Source organism: Engystomops pustulosus, chromosome 3 (genome assembly GCF_040894005.1).
Source record: "Engystomops pustulosus chromosome 3, aEngPut4.maternal, whole genome shotgun sequence".
In the NCBI taxonomy this organism is placed as follows: Eukaryota; Metazoa; Chordata; class Amphibia; order Anura; family Leptodactylidae; genus Engystomops; species Engystomops pustulosus.
In genome coordinates this window covers 92,850,958-92,868,747 of record NC_092413.1, presented here as the reverse complement: position 1 = coordinate 92,868,747, position 17,790 = coordinate 92,850,958, and the positions used below count along the sequence as shown (strand labels likewise).

The 17,790-nt window shown below is 44.1% G+C and overlaps 1 protein-coding gene across 1 annotated transcript in view; it reads right to left on the bottom strand.

The window, feature by feature from the left end:
* MAP7 (microtubule associated protein 7) overlaps positions 1-11,904 on the bottom strand; it is an 84,754-nt gene extending 72,850 nt beyond the window's left edge. The window contains exon 1 of the mRNA XM_072141452.1: positions 11,722-11,904. Within this exon, the coding sequence (XP_071997553.1) occupies positions 11,722-11,809 (88 nt within the window). The 5' untranslated portion in view covers positions 11,810-11,904. The remainder of the gene's footprint in view (positions 1-11,721) is intronic.
* Between the last annotated feature and the right edge of the window lie 5,886 nt (positions 11,905-17,790).

Sequence of the window (17,790 nt, the reverse complement as noted above, 5' to 3'; positions counted from 1 at the left end):
ATGGCGCACATCTAAAAGTGACTTTTGTTATCTCATTAGCTTGGTTTATGGCTCTACGAGTATAGGTTTTTATTTGGGTTACCGTCGTGTAAGGGAGCATACACCAATATATCTATGTGAAGCTCAGTTCAATATTCTGCAAAAGAAATGTTGGCGCCCCCTGTGGATTTAACAGTCCCTTTGCTGCATATTTTGGGGAAAATACACATGTATGAACTCCTCGCATCTTACTCTTTTAGGAAAGTATACTTTCCAGTATTCTGGATTTGTACATATTCTAGAGGAAATTTAGAATGGTCATGCAGTTTTTGCATTTTATTACTTTTTGCTGCAAAGTTGCAGAAAGGTGGGAGTGTGGATGTATTTAAAAATTATTTGTGAATACATAGTAGACTGTGATTTCTGAAAAAAAAAATGATTTTGATAGATTCTGATAGGAGCTTCTTACTTTGTGCGTTATAATTTTTAAAGATATTTGTGGATTGCAACCAAACATGGCATGATTTTTGTTTTAGCATTTTGGGGAGAGTAAATTCTTGTTTTTGTTGTGTATTGTGGTATATATAAATCTGCTCACTTTGTGTTATTATTTTTAAATGCCTATTTGTACCCAAAACTCCGCTTTGATGCGATTATATAAAAACTTTTCATGGCATTTTCAATGCATTTCTCGTTTAACCCCTTACCGACATGTGACGTAATAGTATGTCACATGCCGGGTGCATGTGAGCCCTCTCCATAGCCGGTAAGTCTTTGCTGCCAGCACCGATCGCAGGTGTTTTCCCGCCTCATCATTCATTACAGTGTGCAAATCGCACATTGTAATGAATGGGTTAAAACCAGACAGCCTCAGGTCTTCCTGGTGCAAACACCCACCTTGTATAGAGAGGGCTCAGCCCGTGAGCCCTCCCCGTACACCCGCAACTGACATGTGACCTAATAGTACGTCCCATGTCGGTAAGGGGTTAAGGGAAGAAACTCCTCAAAATTAGAAATTAAAGCCCCTGGAAAACAAGCTTGGCATAAGGTAATGGAGTTGTGTGCTGTTCAGATCCCACCTGACCAGACAATACACAGTGCATTGGAAAGAACTCCTTGCATTATAGACAAATAAGCCAACACTGTAATTGCGTTTGTTGCATGGCACCCAAGAGTGTAAAAAAGGGAGGTTCTACAGTACAAATGGTAACAGACTCAAGTCAGATTTAAATATGCAGGACTGGATCAAGATTTTTGGGGGCCCCCTGGCGCAAAATCTAATTACGGCACCCCAAAGAATGTAGCCTAGATAGGGTACTAATTTAGCATCCATATAATAGGTAGGATGCCCGCTTAGTCAGAAATCCAAGACAGGTTCCACCCTTAGGCCTAAAAGGGGCCGTAAAGGGGACCAGGATCTGACCGCACAATTTGTGGCTGGATCACGTTCCCCATAGGTGTCTATGTTGCCGCAGTAATCATACAGCTCACTCAGTAATTATAAATATACTCTTCAGCAAGAAATGTGCTGCCCCCAGTGATTAATAAATTTGCAGCAACCTGTAATGCATAACTACGAGGGCGGTTCAATAGGTACCCGCGTTTGACGACAGAGGGCGTTCCTGAGGGAAGTTTGTGTATTCATCGTGTGCTGCCATCTATAAAACGACAGCAAAACAAATTGCAGACTGATTGATAGGTCAGTTTGGATTTGGCAGACATTTGAGTAAGACGTGTTTTGTGATTTTCACTAAGATGGAACAAGAGCAGTATCGTTTGATAATTCGCTTTTTGATTTTGGATGGGAAAAAACGTGAGGAGATAAAAGCAAAGTTGGATTCTGTTTATGGGGACACTTTGCCATCTATGACCACAGTTAGATATTGGTTCAACAAATTTAAATGTGGGCGAGCATCCGTTTTTGATTACATGTTACTGAGGAAATCATTCAAAAAGTCCACGACATGATACTCGCTGATCGATGAACGAAAGTGCGCAAAATAGCAGAGACCGTAGGTGTGTTGATTGGAACAGCAATTAATATTTGACACAAGTTGGTGATGAAAAAATTGTCGGCCCTAAGGGTGCGGCGATTGTTCACGGTGGACAACAAGCGGATGCGGCTGTTAACTGCGAGGAGATTTTGTGTCGAGTTGTCACCGTTGATGAAACCTGGATTCATCATTACACACCAGAAACTAAGGAACAATGGATTTCTCCCGATGAATCTGCTCCAAAGGCGGCAAAGACCGTACCATTGGCCGGAAAGGTCATGGTGACAATTTTTTGGGGATGAGAACGGCGTCATCCTCATGGATTTTTTAGAAAAAGGAAGAATGATCACTGGACAATACTACAGTGAGTTATTGGACCACTTTGACATAAAATTGAAGGAGACACGGCCGCATTTGGCGAAAAAGACGGTGCTGTTTCAACGCGATAACGCACCAGCACATCCATCTTGAGTTGTCACCACCAGACTGCATAAATTGCATTATGAATTGTTTGTCTATACAACAACTTAGGGTCAGAAGGTAAGAGTTGTCCTTAAAGGGGTATTCTCGTCTGGGCATTAACATTCAGTTTCATTAATCTGCCATATATATATTTCTTCAATTAGATGTTATAAAAAAAAAAAATAATAATTACCTGGATAATTTCTCATAAATGTAGTCATATGGTCCCTTAAAACAAGACTGTGTCCTTGGATACGGCCAACTCTGCACACAGAACCAAAATGTTTTTGCATATAAAATGTCTGGGAGTTACTGTATGTCCTACAGTCGTCCTGTGGTAATGATTACTGAATCCAGGTGGCCCGGCAGTACTGAATAGTACATATCTGGTCACTACTGCTAGAGTGTGGGGTAGTCGTATCCAAGGAAGATATCTGATTTATAAGGGACAACATGGCTACATTTATGAGAAATTATCTTCACACAGGATCATTTTTAAAAAAATAAAATTCAATTGAAGAAATGTTTACATGTGGCAAATGAATTAAATTAAATGTGAATGCCCAGATGGAATACCCCTTTAAGGAGAGTTTGCCAATTAAGCCCACCTTATAGACCTGTGGAGACTTAAAGCCATAGACTCAGCCAAACCAGTTCCCTACGCTGTACTGAGGAGAACAAACCTGGTCGAAACAGTGCTGTCTACAGTTGGGAGTCTGTTCCTTCTGGAATACATATGCGGTATACTGGTTTGGCTTAAGTTTGTAGGTCATACTTTGTGTTAAGGGAGCTGCCTTTCAAGGTAGCAAAAGGAGGCATTGTTTTCCATTTAACACCTTGGAAAACCTATTTTGCTTACTATCCAACAACCTCAAATATTGTAGAATTTGTTGGCATACTATAACTGTAGGTCGAAGATTATTGTCCACAACAGACCTCAGATGACATTTTACATAGATCACCCAAGGGATATTCTAGAAATTCAATGGCCACATTGAATCATATGGAATTGTAATGGAATTAGATTTTTAAAATTGAATTGTTTTTTGCTCAATGAATATGAAATGCTGTAAAATCTGTATGTTTTATTTCAGTAATGAAACAACCTATTCAGATCAATAGTCAAAAGTACTGAAATATATAGATTGGTTAATTTCATACAAAATAATCAGTTAAGGATCTGGATTCCTGCCTGATCACTATGGATGCATCTGAAGTACTCAGTCTATGGAGAGTGCAGTGTTTAGGTGCTTTACTATAGTAATTAAATGAGTGACTCATAAATAGGGAACTGCCAATTTGTCCTCCCATTGCTTCCCACACACTACAGTAACCATTTATTTATAGTCAGGGTTGGCTGCACTATGCTTTTTTTTTTTTTTTTTTGTAGGAACCATATTAAGTATCTCAAGTACTCTCATCCTTAAACCCTTTCACTGCCAGGCATTTCTGGAAATTTTGTTGCGTTATTGGCCAGTGCAATTTTTACAATTTTGAAGTTTACAAATAAAACAGAAATTACAGCAAAAAGAGTTATACTAAACCCCAGCACAAACCATATATTTTCTGAAAGGAGATACTTGCCCCATATTTAAAATTGCATTCAAGAGTTTATAGACATTTTACTTTGATGAAAAAAAATTTGCTATAAACAGAAAATATTTACTCCTAAATGTAATAGATGAACATGTGAAGATATACCTCATAGTCATATGTGCACATGAATAAATCATAACTGAAATTACCAAATATCTGCTTTTCAGCTAGAAATTTTAAGACACAACTGGCAGAATATAGTAATAAAACAGAATAAAAAGCAAAGGCACCCTTAAACCCTATATATTTTTTGAAAGCAGACAACCAGGCAATTACCAGTTGAGAGCCTGTACCACTCTCATGTAACTTTGTGACAAACACAAATTATTAACCCCCATATGAGTAAAATCCCCATATACTGCCATACTGTAGTATGGCAGTATATGATAGGATCTTACAGACAACCTAGGGTTAAAATACCCTAGGGAGGGTGAAAAATAGTAAAAATAAAAAGTTAAAAAAAATAATTAAAAAAAAAAACATAAAAATGATAACATTGAAAAAGTCATCAAGAGTTGCAAAAAACAACACTTCCCAAAGCTCTGTATACCAAAGTATAAAAAAGTTATTAGCGCCAGAAGATGGCAAAATCCCCCCAAAAAATTTTTGTACAGGAGGTTTACATTTTTTTTTTATAATGAAAACATTATAAAACCTATACAAATTTGGCATCCCAGTAATCGTACCGACCCAAAGAATAAAGTAGACATGTCATTTGGGGCGTACAGTGAAATCCATAAAATCCAAGCCCACAAGAATAAGACGCGCATGCGTTTTTTCAGCAATTTCACTGCATTTGGATTTTTTCCCCCGCTTCTCAGTACATGACATGGAATATTAAATAGCATCACAATTTTTTATGCAGAAAAAAAGCTCTCATACAGCTCCTTACGTGGAAAAATAAAAAAAACATAGATTTTCGTAGGTGGGGAGTAAAAAATGGAAAGAAAAAAAATACATAATTGACACAATTCTCAAATTTCAATGCCCTAGTGATGTTTACACAATAAAGAATATAACAAAAAAGATCATTTTAACCCTTTACTTTACAGTTTTATTGCAGTTTTAGCTCCTATCACTCCAAGGTTGGTCAGTATAAAATTCCAGAGCGGGGACTCTCTAAGCCGACACTTCATGATTCCTCTGTGCTATGAGAGGCTGTTCGCCAACAATGTGCTTAGATTATCAGAGTCCAGGTTTATATCTAAATGCAATAAAAGGTGCCCCTGCATCTGTGTAGCAGCCCCTACAGAATGGTATGCAAGTCTCCACATGTGTGAAGTGGTAAAATGTCCACTGCACCATATAACATATTGCTGTGTGATGCTTTACTATCATCATCATTACATCTAAATGTGAATGCAGGGCCTCACTGAAGCCCTACAGACCACGGAAAGGTAATTGTGCTGATGCACCTTGAATTTAAAGGGATTGTTCAACTCACAATGCAACAATAGGGTAGATAAATATAGTTTCATTGGGCACGTGAGGTGTTAATGTAGATTTGTTGACTATAATTTCCCTGCAACACTAGGGGACTGGCAAAGGTAAACTCCAAGGGGAGATTTAATGGGAAGTAATTACAAGACCCCTACTTACAAACGGACCTCCGTATGTTGGTGATTTACTGTACAGGCGGTCCCCTACTTAAGGACACCCGACTTACAGACAACCCATAGTTACAGACGGACCCCTCTGCCCCCTGTGACATCTGGTGAAGCTCTCTGGATGTTACTATAGTCTCAGGCTGCAATGATCAGCTGTAATGAAGCTCTATTGATAATTCTTGGTCCAATTACACCAAAAATTTTGAAACTCCAATTGTCACTGGGGCAAAAGAAAAAAAATTGTCTAGAACTTCCATTATAAAATATACAGTTTCGACTTACATACAAATTCAACTTAAGAACAAACCTCCAGACCCTATCTTGTATGTAACCCGGGGACTGCCTGTACTTTAGCCTACAATGATCAGCTGTAACAGTTATCAAAGCTTTCTGTAATGAATCTTTATAGTTAATCCTGGTTCTTATGATAACCCTATATAACCCAATAAAATCCAATTGTCACAGAAACTAAAAAAATTTGGCTGGGAATACAATAATAAAATACACAGTTCCAACTTACATACAAATTCAAGTTGAGGACAAACCTACAGCACCTATCTCCTATGTAGCCTGGGGACTGCCTGTAGTCTTGATACTAATAGTATCAATAGAAATAGTCAATAGCAATAATTATCATCATTATTATATCATTCTATGGTTCCAATGACCAAATCTGAAAAGTCATCCAATAACAAATCCCATAAACACGAGAAGTGAATGACAGCAACTATGACAGTGAGGTAGATTTATTAAGCTGTCCAAGAGTCAAAAAAAATTCCTAGTTGCCCATGGCAACCAATCACAGCTCGGCTTTCATTTTACCAGTGCTCATGAATATTTTAAAGGGGAGCAGTGATTGGTTGCCATGGGCAACTAGAAATATTCTGACTTTCGGACAGCTTGATAAATCTGCCCCAGTAAGGTTGTTACTATCAAAGGAAAATGAAGGCTACAAATTGATCAACTAGAAAATAAACCCGAGCTGGATTTGCAATCCCAGAGTTTGTCCTGAGGCCAACAACTTGAAGACTCATAACTAACATAAAGTTGAAGTTTAACATGTTTACATCCCGCAGACAACAGGAGCATTAGGATGGGTTAGTGTTAAATCTCCACGTCATGGTAACACGCCCAGAACCGCCCTGTCTTTGAAAGATGTCAGGGCAATCAGTACCCCCACCCACCCCTTACAGACACAGATGACGGAAACAAACACTTGGCTAGAGCCACACCTGACATCTCCTATTACAGCTAGTATTGAGTTTATGGTTCTCGCAGTAATGGGAATACTCATCTTCACCACACACGCTGCTAGCCTTCACCTGTATTCAGTATGAGCGGCTCAAAGTTCTCCGCTGAAAAGTGGTAATGAGACAAAGAAGGTCTGTCCTCAAATAATTATCCATTACATAGTATAATCCACAATAACACAAATCTCCCAATAAGGAATACCGTATTTTCCGGACTATAAGGCGCACATAAAAGCCATGGATTTCCTTGGAAATCCAAAGTGCGCCTTATAGTCCGGTGCGCCCTATAGGAGGGCAGCGGACCCTACTTACATAGGTCCCCGCTACCGGAGACAGCTTCTGCCGCGTCGGTCTGCAGTTCCCGCTGGAGATCTGCTGTCTCTGGTAGCGGGGACATATGTAAGTATGCCATTCTCCACCTCCCCCTCACCTTCCCCGCGTTCTGCGTCTCGCCTCGGCGTCGCGTCCCGTCGGGTCTCCGCCACGCCCCCGGACCCTGCGCCTTATAGTCCGATGCGCCTTATATATGGAATTATTATGGCCCGGAAAATACGGTAATATAGATAAACTCTATCTATATGCAGCCGATCCTCACATGACATGACCTGGATAAACCCAAAATATGGAAGGCATCGGTCAGAATGGTATGCTAATCTCCACATGTGTGAAGTGGTAAATAGTCCTCTTTAAAAAAAGAAAAAAAAAAAAAGAACACACACTGCACCATATACCATATTGCTGTGTGATGTGAAGGCATCGGTCAGATAGCATTACCCAGGAAGAGATCTACTGGTTACCCTCTGTTCTGGGGTGTGAAAATGGGGTATTCTTTTAAAGCTAGTGGTTAGCATTACAGCCTTGCAGCACTGGGGACCTGGGTTCAAGTTCCAGAGTCAACATCTGCAAAGAGTTTGCATATCTTCTCCATGTTTGGGTGGGTTTCCTCCGGGTCCTACAGTTTCCTCCCACACTCCAAAACATACTGGTAGGTTAAATAGATTGTGAACCCCATTGGAAAAGGGACTGATTTGGTAAACTCTGTGTAGTGCTGAGTAATCTGTGCGCACTATATAAATAAAGGAATTATTATTATCTATAATCTTTGAGCCCAAAATCTCAAATCAAGTCAACAGTAATGAGAGCATGGTACTGAATCCAATCCATTACTAAAAAAAAGTCTGCACTTTATTTACTTACATCCAGTAAGATGTCTGTTGCATAACATGTGCACACTGGTACCACTGTGAATATTTACTTTTCATCTTTAAAATCGCATGCTGAATTACCTACAGACTAGATTGTAGTGACAGCTAGTGGTGCTCTCTACATCCTATTCCATGCAGCCCTAATAAAATGTAATCACCCGCCCTTTTAGTTTATTTCTGGGTAATAGTATAGCAAAGGAAATGAATAATAATAATCACCACTTTCTCACTTTAAAGTTTCCCCAGTTTTATCTACAACGGTCCTATAGCTTTAGGGTATATCAGCATTTACATGTTGTTATTCAGCGCGACTCAACGTAGCTATATACTACACATATGGGGGACATTTAGCAGTACTTCTATGACAGTTTAATGGTGTAGAAGCACTGAAATAATGGCAATTTCTTGCGCATTGCAAGAAATTGTGATGAATCCTGTGGACATAGAGGAAGCAAGCACCAGTGAAGTTTAGATAGGGCGAGAACATTCAGGCCTCTTCAGGGCCAGGCCTGGCATAGTTTTGTCCACCAGCACAGCATGGCTGGAAGATACATCAGTATAGATGAGTGGACTTGTAGTTTCAGTTAGGGTCCAGTCAAGCGACCCGGATGTATTGCAGGTGTCCCCCTAGCCCAGTGATGGCAAACCTTTAGGGACCGAGTGCCCAAACTGCAACCTCAAAGCCCCCTCATTTATCGTGAGGTGCCAACCAAAAATAAAGCAGTAACTTATTGCTCCGTATTCTTCAACAATGTTCAATCATATTGGCCTCCTGAGGACACCAACATAGTAGAAAAAAAAGATGGAAAATTTGCGTCATTGTAGCTTTATTCCAGTGTCCCTCGGTACACAGAGAATCATGAATCATGGGGCCAGCAGGAGGTCCTCTAAAGATAATTAGGCCCTGTCTACACATTCCCTTTTTCCTACAGTCCCATGTACATATCACTTTAAAATATCACTGAAAGCAGCATTTTTTAAGTTGTTTGGAACTGCAGGAAAATTCTTTGACTCCTGTCTGGTGTGCTTGGGCAATGGCCCGGGTGCCCACTGAAAGAGCTTGGAGTGCCGCCTCTGGCACCCGTGCCATAGGTTCGCCACCACTGCCCTAGCCAATAATGGCTAGTAGTAAGGGGCACCAATCTGCTGGATTGGATTTTCGGACCACCACTCTGGCAATACGTACATGCATCTGAACTCAATCTAAAATTATGCTCATCTCTTACAAGGCGTTTAAGTCCCCTGATGTATCCACCATGGTGGCGGGGCATGGAGCACCAGCGTATTATAAATCTCTCACATGATGTGTTTTGGCCAAACCTGCCAAGTTCCATGAAGCATCTAATGTACACAAGATATGCCAAGTTGGGCGTAATGACCGAACTGGTGTTTTGAAGAATGGTTATATACAGTATAGTAAATGTCCCCATTTGTCAATTCATTGGATTATAGCTGCCAAAGCTTAAAATTTCTAGAAATTAGGATAAGTCACCGGTACACATTTCTTTGGTAGTCATTTGACTGGTATATTATCAGTTTATTAACTTGCTTAAAACCCTTGGGTGGCCAGGATGGGCCAGGATTGTTAAAAAACAAACAAATATGTACTTACCTCGGCATGGCTGGCCGGAAGCAGAACACAGCGCGGCTTCCGTACCCCTGTTTGTTTACATGGAGCACGGACCAGAGAGATCGCAGTGCTGGACGTCGGGAGTGACCGCAGAAGTAAGTACTTTTTTTTTTTTTTTTTTTAACCTGCCCCATCCTTGCCAAAGGTTTTTTTTTGTACCCTCAGACAACCTCTTTAATACGACACAGCTCCATGCAGCACATAGGGCCATGCCAGGTCAGTTAATGTTCACTGGAACTATTAAATGCCAATACAGTAACAGTCACTACTTTTGCTATCAGCAAAATGGTAGGGGTGTATGAAATTCCTGAAAAAGCCTTTTAGAATACAAGTTAACAATGATGTGCCCACAGTGACCACTAGAGGGAGTATATGAAGTTTCTACATTGATAGATATATTCTATAACGTCCATGTATGCCCGATAAAAACTACAGCGCATATATATTCCCTTTGTCCTCCTATTACTGCTATTAGTTTTCCACACTGCAGTGTTTGAGCTGTGGTTCATATCTTTAAATAGCTAGTAATACATACCTTAATAATCCACTATTGAGAATGAGTCTCCCTGTGTTTTATGGGCCACAAACAGATCTGCAGCCCATTGTGTGTTATTGGCCTGTGCAGTCCCCCCCAAGTCACAAATTGGACCTGCTCCAAAATGTGGGCACACAGTCAAAAACTATGTTTGTTAGCATAAAGCAAAGCACAAATATGGAGGCGTAACCTACACCTCTGCTATTGGGAGAGGAGAAACTTGGTGCAGATTATCAATTATGCAGATCATGTCAATTTCTGTATGAAATCCTCCACACCTTGCTAATGAGATGACAAGAATCTCAATAGGGTATCTGGAACTGGAATAGGAAGCAGATGTTTGACAAATCTGTATTGAAAATCTGCCACTTTCCACACTGCTTGCAGGCTACAAATAAGATGATGACCAGTAGCACCAGTTGGCTATAGGTACACATATCAAGTTTTACCATTTTTGTTCCTCTCCTATTACATGCCTAGCAGGGGCGTAACTTGAGGGGGTGCAGAGGTTGCGATCGCATCTGGGCCCAAGAGGTTTAGGGGGTCCTTATGGTGTCAGTTTCCCATATGAGAAGACTATTACTATAAATCGTACAATATATTCGGGGCCGGGCACAGTCTTTGCTCTGGAGCCCCACAGCTTCTAGTTACCCCATTGATGCCTAGTGACTATAACACCCATATATCAGCCAATACACTGTAAGCAGGTGCCTTATCCCTCTGATCCATGCTGCTGCAGGTGAGTAATAACCGGATGGACTGCACACAAACAATACACACCAGGATGTGGGTAACAGACGTCCTTCTACACCAGGAGAGGGTATGTATATCTATATACAGAACCAGATATGCAGATGAGACTTATAAAGACAAAGTGACATTTTGCAATCGTGGTCAGGAGTCGGGTGAGGTCACACGTCACCTATCATTTGGCACACACCCTATTATGAGTGTGGCTCAATAATAACCCGGACAGGAGCTGGCATAGACTATTCCATACAGCTGCAACACAGGGAACCAGCTACACCAGGATCAGTGACAGCTCATCCATGCTCATCAATGGTGTATGTAGTGCGATCAATGAAACCCTATTCCCCAGCTATTCACAAGCTTATAGGCAGCCATGACATGTAGGAGCATAGGTCAGGGCACAGCAGGGATTATCCCTCTAGGGGCAGTGCCAGCCTCAGAGTGGCACCTCCTGACCTCTATGTATAACACCTCTCCACCAGTATAACCAGTGCGCACATCCCATGTACATTATTCATCGCAGCTTATTACATGCATGTAGCTACATACACATTACACGCTGTGTGTACAGTCCGAGCAGCCCTGACATGATGGTTGCTGACCTCATGATGACATGTATCACATGAGCACAGGTGGCGGTGCCCTACACTACGTGCAGTATGTACGGGGGCGGCCACCTGTGACCGGGAGGACGCGTGCTCGGCTCCCCTCACCTTCAGGCTGTAGCTTCACGTGGATGATCTGGGTTGGGGGCTCTGGACAGGCCATTGGGTCTTCTTGCATTTGCTGATTCTCCGCCATGTCTGGGCTGACGTCATCCAGGAGAAGCGGCCCCTCCCCTCCCGGGGCTCCCAAGCCAGCGCCGGAGCTGGACAGGTGAGTTCCACGTAGGTGAATTCCTGAGGTGAGATGACATCTGCAGGCTGATAGTGGGTACTGCAGTACGAGCTATGGGAGGAGCCTATGTGCCGCGAAACAGGTTGTAGATTTGGGGTGAGGTGCAGTGAGGGGTTGGAGTGACATAGAAGGGCGCCTGGCAGCTGACAGATGTGTCTGACACCTTCTCCAGTGTCTCCTCCTCGTCCACCAGTAGAAAGTAGAATACATAACTGCAACACCCTCGGCGATGCAATGGCGAGGTAGGGTTTGCGAATACGTCCCACTTGCATGTAATCCCATTACACTACATGTTCCTGATAGGACATAGGGGTATTGCAGTGGTGAATCCTGCCTGGCAAGGCAGAGGTTAAGTATTTTGTATAATGCAGGATGCTGTCAGCCAATGTCTGTGTTACATCCTGTGCTCTGTAAGCTGAGATGTGATTGGAGGAGCAGCCACCACCTGACCAAAGGGAGGTAATAAAACCTCTGGCCAGGAATCTTCTGGGTCTTTCTAGGGAGATTCCAGTGTAGGAGAATCCTAGAGATCAGTGAGTGAGTGAGTGAGTAATCTCTGTCTAGCCCATACCAGAGCAGGAAGAGCCTAGCCCCTGCCTCTGAAGAGTGGAGCTATTAGACTAGAGTAGTGTAGTGAGGAAAAGGGGTATCATCTTACCTTTAAAGGTGATACCTGAAGCCCTACAGGACAAGCTGAAGCTTCCTACCAGGACACAGCTGCCTCCCAGCCTGCCCTCTACATCCAGGCTGGTGAACTATCTCCTGAGGCTCCCTCCAATTCACATCTCAGCACTCCATCTACATGTTAAAGGCACGTTTGCTGCGGTTCCTGCGGTTCAAATAAAGAACTGTAAGTTGTTTTCTTCAACTTCTGTCTCCGTCTGGTCCCTGCTAATACGGCTGCCTTCATCACCGGCACCCTGTCCATCACCCAGAGACTCACACTCGGGACATTAAGGGGTTGCCCCAGGGAGATCCGCTATAGCAGCCTCTCCCTCATCATTTCTTGCCAACACCACCCTGCTGGAGACCTGCCAGGCTGTAGGACAGCCCTCCGGTTCCCCCGTACCAAGCACCGTGACAATAGCGTGCTTAGGCCGCAACCGCCAGCCACTCCGGTACCGCGGGCCCCGGCTGACTCCAGGCCTCACCTCAAGGGCTAGGCCCCGGTGGGGGATGTTGCAAGTGGCGTCACGAATCACAGGATATATACTTCTGTGCCTTATTCTGGCACTAAAGACTGTACTTTATTAAGAAAAAGACTGTGCTGCCTAATCCTGCTGCCATCCGGGTTTAGGCCCAAGTACTTGTGTGTTTCTGGATTGAACTGTGTTATACTGCTGCCACGTGCTGTCGAGCACCGCTCCAGCACTCAAGAGGTTAATCCCTGCAAGAACTGTACCAGCTCTGCTACATCCGGCGCTGCCGCGCCTGAAGATTTTTACCTCAGAAACTGTGGCGCAGCAAGTAATTCCAGCCCGCCAAAATCTGCACTGGCGGGAAACCCAGAGACATCGCTAAGCTCCGCCCCCTGCGCATGGCGCGAATCCTGCCTCAGCGCGCTGTGGCGCAGCAGAAAATTCAGCCCGCCACAGCTCCTGGCGGGAAAGACTCTAGCTCCGCCCTCTGGTGCGAAACTCTCCCGCGCTGCAACGCCAGTGAGAGCCCACGAGGTACCTCAGAGTCAGCACAGCCGCCATCCAGCATCAGAGAGGTTAATCGGCCATCTTGGATTTCTCCACGTGCTGTCTCCTGTCCTGCCGACATGCCGCACAGCCTTCGAGATGAAGAACCAAGTGTCGCATGGCCTGCCCACGAGCCTCGGGCCCCTTCCTCTGCTGCACCGCTTACTGCTGTCTTCCGTACGCAGTCTTCAATGGCGGATTCTCCACAGCGGCTGCCTCCTCCGATGACGGACCTCCTGAGGACCACCGCGGATGTGAGTACCATGGCCCCCAGGGCCTATATCACAGTGACTGTGACTATATCTCCCTTAACCCCGGCTGGGGTACAGTCCGGCCTCCCTGCAGAGGGTCAACATCTCCCCATAGGAGGCCCGGCTACAAAAGGGACTCTCTTAAAGGGGCCTGACCCCTTATCTAATGCTGCTGATCGTCCTACGGAGTATCCAGGACCACCTGCTAAGAGGCCCAGGCTGTCCGGTGAGAACGCCCTGCCAGCTACAGAGGTTACCACCGCCTGCACAACAGCGCCCCCAAGAGCTACAGGTCAGTCCAGGAACAACAATCCTTCAGCTGTCAGCAGTGAAGAAGTTACAGCTCCTGCGGTCATCATCCTGTGCTCCACAGCGCCCCCAGCTACAGAAGGTCAGCCAGAGAAGTGCCTGTCTCCTTCCTTTGCTGAGATGCCTGCCGCCGCAGATGACCTCCCTGCTGTTCCAGCTCCAGCTTCTGGGTGTTCCATGTCAGCAGTTCCAGTGTCTACCACCAGATGTCTTCAGGTGACGGATTTCAACACTGCTTTCTTCACCCAGGCTGATGATGTCCCTGCTGCAGTTCCTGCTCCCATGCCTGCAGCCATTGCTCTTGTGCAGCAAGATTAACCCCTGAAGGGCTGTAGCCCACTTCAGGTACTGTGCTTATTGTACATATGTATATTTATCTCAGTCAAGAGACATACCTTGAACTGATTATTGTCATGTGCTATGATAGCACTCCTTCCTCTGCCACAGCAGAGATTTCTTCAGAGGACTCTGTCCCTCTACCCATAGAGGAGACCCTTTGCTTCTCAGTGCACTTTTCCCCCACATCAAGGGCTGTACCCAGAAGATGGACTTTGTCAGTAGAGACCTTCTGAGAGACTTTTGCCAGATACTACAAGGGAAAAGTTGCTATTGCTATTGACTACTATTTTGCACTTAATGCCTTCCTTTCTAGGTATGGACATTCTGTTTGCACTTCTTTATGCCTTTTCTTTGCAGGAAAAGAGACATTTACTATCTTGCTACCCTGAGTAGCCTATCTACCTCTGTAACGTTTGTAACGTTCAAGATGTGTACCCATTGGGCTCCTAAGCCAATGTGAATTAACCTGTTTGCACACTGTCATGTATGCCAGTAGTCTGCATTAACCCTTTCATAGGCTTTTCAGGTTGTAGTGTGGCTGTGTCGGACCGTCTCTATGTAGTACAATGTTTTATTGTGTCACATATGCCAATGTATGCATATATACACTATATAATTGCCGCCAGGGAAGAAGCGTTGATAAAACAAATATACAGGCCTTGGTGCAAGGAGTGGATTACAGGACATGACACCACACCTTTCCTACTGAACAGTTCGGTTTAATGGCGTCAGCGACCAACTGTCATACAGCTATATGTTTTTGTCTTAGTCCGACACCAACCCAGGTGCCTGTCTCCAGGACCATGGGCGGTTTGTCCCTACACCTCACATAGCCTGCACTTCCCAGAAGTGCCCTTAGCCCCCTCTGTGCCCCAAACCATCTGTAGTCGAGCCGAGGGCGGCTCTTTCAATTGCCCCCGGGGTATGCAACACCCTCGGCGATGCAATGGCGAGGTAGGGTTTGCGAATACGTCCCACTTGCATGTAATCCCATTACACTACATGTTCCTGATAGGACATAGGGGTATTGCAGTGGTGAATCCTGCCTGGCAAGGCAGAGGTTAAGTATTTTGTATAATGCAGGATGCTGTCAGCCAATGTCTGTGTTACATCCTGTGCTCTGTAAGCTGAGATGTGATTGGAGGAGCAGCCACCACCTGACCAAAGGGAGGTAATAAAACCTCTGGCCAGGAATCTTCTGGGTCTTTCTAGGGAGATTCCAGTGTAGGAGAATCCTAGAGATCAGTGAGTGAGTGAGTGAGTAATCTCTGTCTAGCCCATACCAGAGCAGGAAGAGCCTAGCCCCTGCCTCTGAAGAGTGGAGCTATTAGACTAGAGTAGTGTAGTGAGGAAAAGGGGTATCATCTTACCTTTAAAGGTGATACCTGAAGCCCTACAGGACAAGCTGAAGCTTCCTACCAGGACACAGCTGCCTCCCAGCCTGCCCTCTACATCCAGGCTGGTGAACTATCTCCTGAGGCTCCCTCCAATTCACATCTCAGCACTCCATCTACATGTTAAAGGCACGTTTGCTGCGGTTCCTGCGGTTCAAATAAAGAACTGTAAGTTGTTTTCTTCAACTTCTGTCTCCGTCTGGTCCCTGCTAATACGGCTGCCTTCATCACCGGCACCCTGTCCATCACCCAGAGACTCACACTCGGGACATTAAGGGGTTGCCCCAGGGAGATCCGCTATAGCAGCCTCTCCCTCATCATTTCTTGCCAACACCACCCTGCTGGAGACCTGCCAGGCTGTAGGACAGCCCTCCGGTTCCCCCGTACCAAGCACCGTGACAATAGCGTGCTTAGGCCGCAACCGCCAGCCACTCCGGTACCGCGGGCCCCGGCTGACTCCAGGCCTCACCTCAAGGGCTAGGCCCCGGTGGGGGATGTTGCATAACCCTTAGACAACAAAGTCATGCACTAGAAATGCTGGGCACAGTGCACATTACTATATATACTGTATATACTGGTCATTACTAAATATTCTGTATATACTGGTCATTACTATATAGGAAGGTCTAAAGAGAGGCAAATGTGCCCTAGATGAGTGGTGGCGAACCTATGGCACGGGTGCCAGAGGTGGCACTCAGAGCCATTTCTGTGGGCACTTGACCATCACTCCAGGACAGAGTTCACCAAATAGGACAAAAAAATTCAAATGCAGTCCCAGGCAACTTAAAAGTTGCTACTCTCAGCGCTATTTTAAAGCAACATTTCATTGTTTGTTTGGAACTGCGGGAAAAGTGAGAGGGAGTTGATAGAACTGCATTATCTTTGGTGGTCATCCTGCTGAACCCACCATTTCTTCCTGTACAGAGAGACCCTGAAGAGAAGCTAACGCGTGTCTGAATTTGCTCTCCTTGCAACTGTATTGGTTGCCTCAGGCGGCCGATACAATTGAAAGATGGGGAAGGACAGGTAGCAATAAGTTACTGCTAAAAATGCCATGTTGGCACTTCACGGTAAATAAGTGGATTTTGGTTGTAGTTTGGGCACCAAAAGGTTCACCATCACTGCCCTAGATGAACAACTCAAAGGTTTTAATTCCACCACCAGGAAAAAGGATTGTAAACCAAGCATACGGACATGCTGTTGTATGCCCTCTCTGGCAGGACCTGGACTACTTTTAGCTTCTTATGCCCTGGTTCTTAAAAAAAGGCTTTTACATTTAGGCAAATGAGTCTGAGGGCTACATAGGTGTAAATGGAGCTCGGAGCCCCTCAGGCTCATTTGCATATTTTTCATCCTTTATTTCTTAAAAGCAAGGGCATAGGAAACTAAAAGAATAGCAGATCCTGCTAGAGGGGGACCCATACCTGCATGTCAGTGTGCTTGGTTTACAATCCTTCATCCTTGAGTCCTTCAGGACACAGCCCTTTTTACATTTTTTCCTACTCAAATTCCAAAAGACATAACTTTTTGTGGTAAGATTTGTGGTAAGATTTGTATTTTCCATGCTTGAAAAAGATTCGCATTGGAATCAAAACGTTACTCTTTTATGCCTGGATGATGTACCAATAAAGACTTCTTCGCATTTTTAACCCTCGGTGCTATGGCTTTCTCCTTCCAATATGCCATATATGAAGTTTTGAACGCCTGAACTTCCAGCTGCGAGCACCAACCCCTAGGATGAATTACTGTGGATTGCTGCCCCTTCTCTCTATTTTCCATGATATAAATATTTCATTTGCTTAAGCTAAAAAATAGTATAAGGATTCAAATTTATTAACTCTTTTCTGCAGTTTAAAAAAACATAATAAAATGATTCTATAGTTTAGTACGATTAAGAAGACACTAAA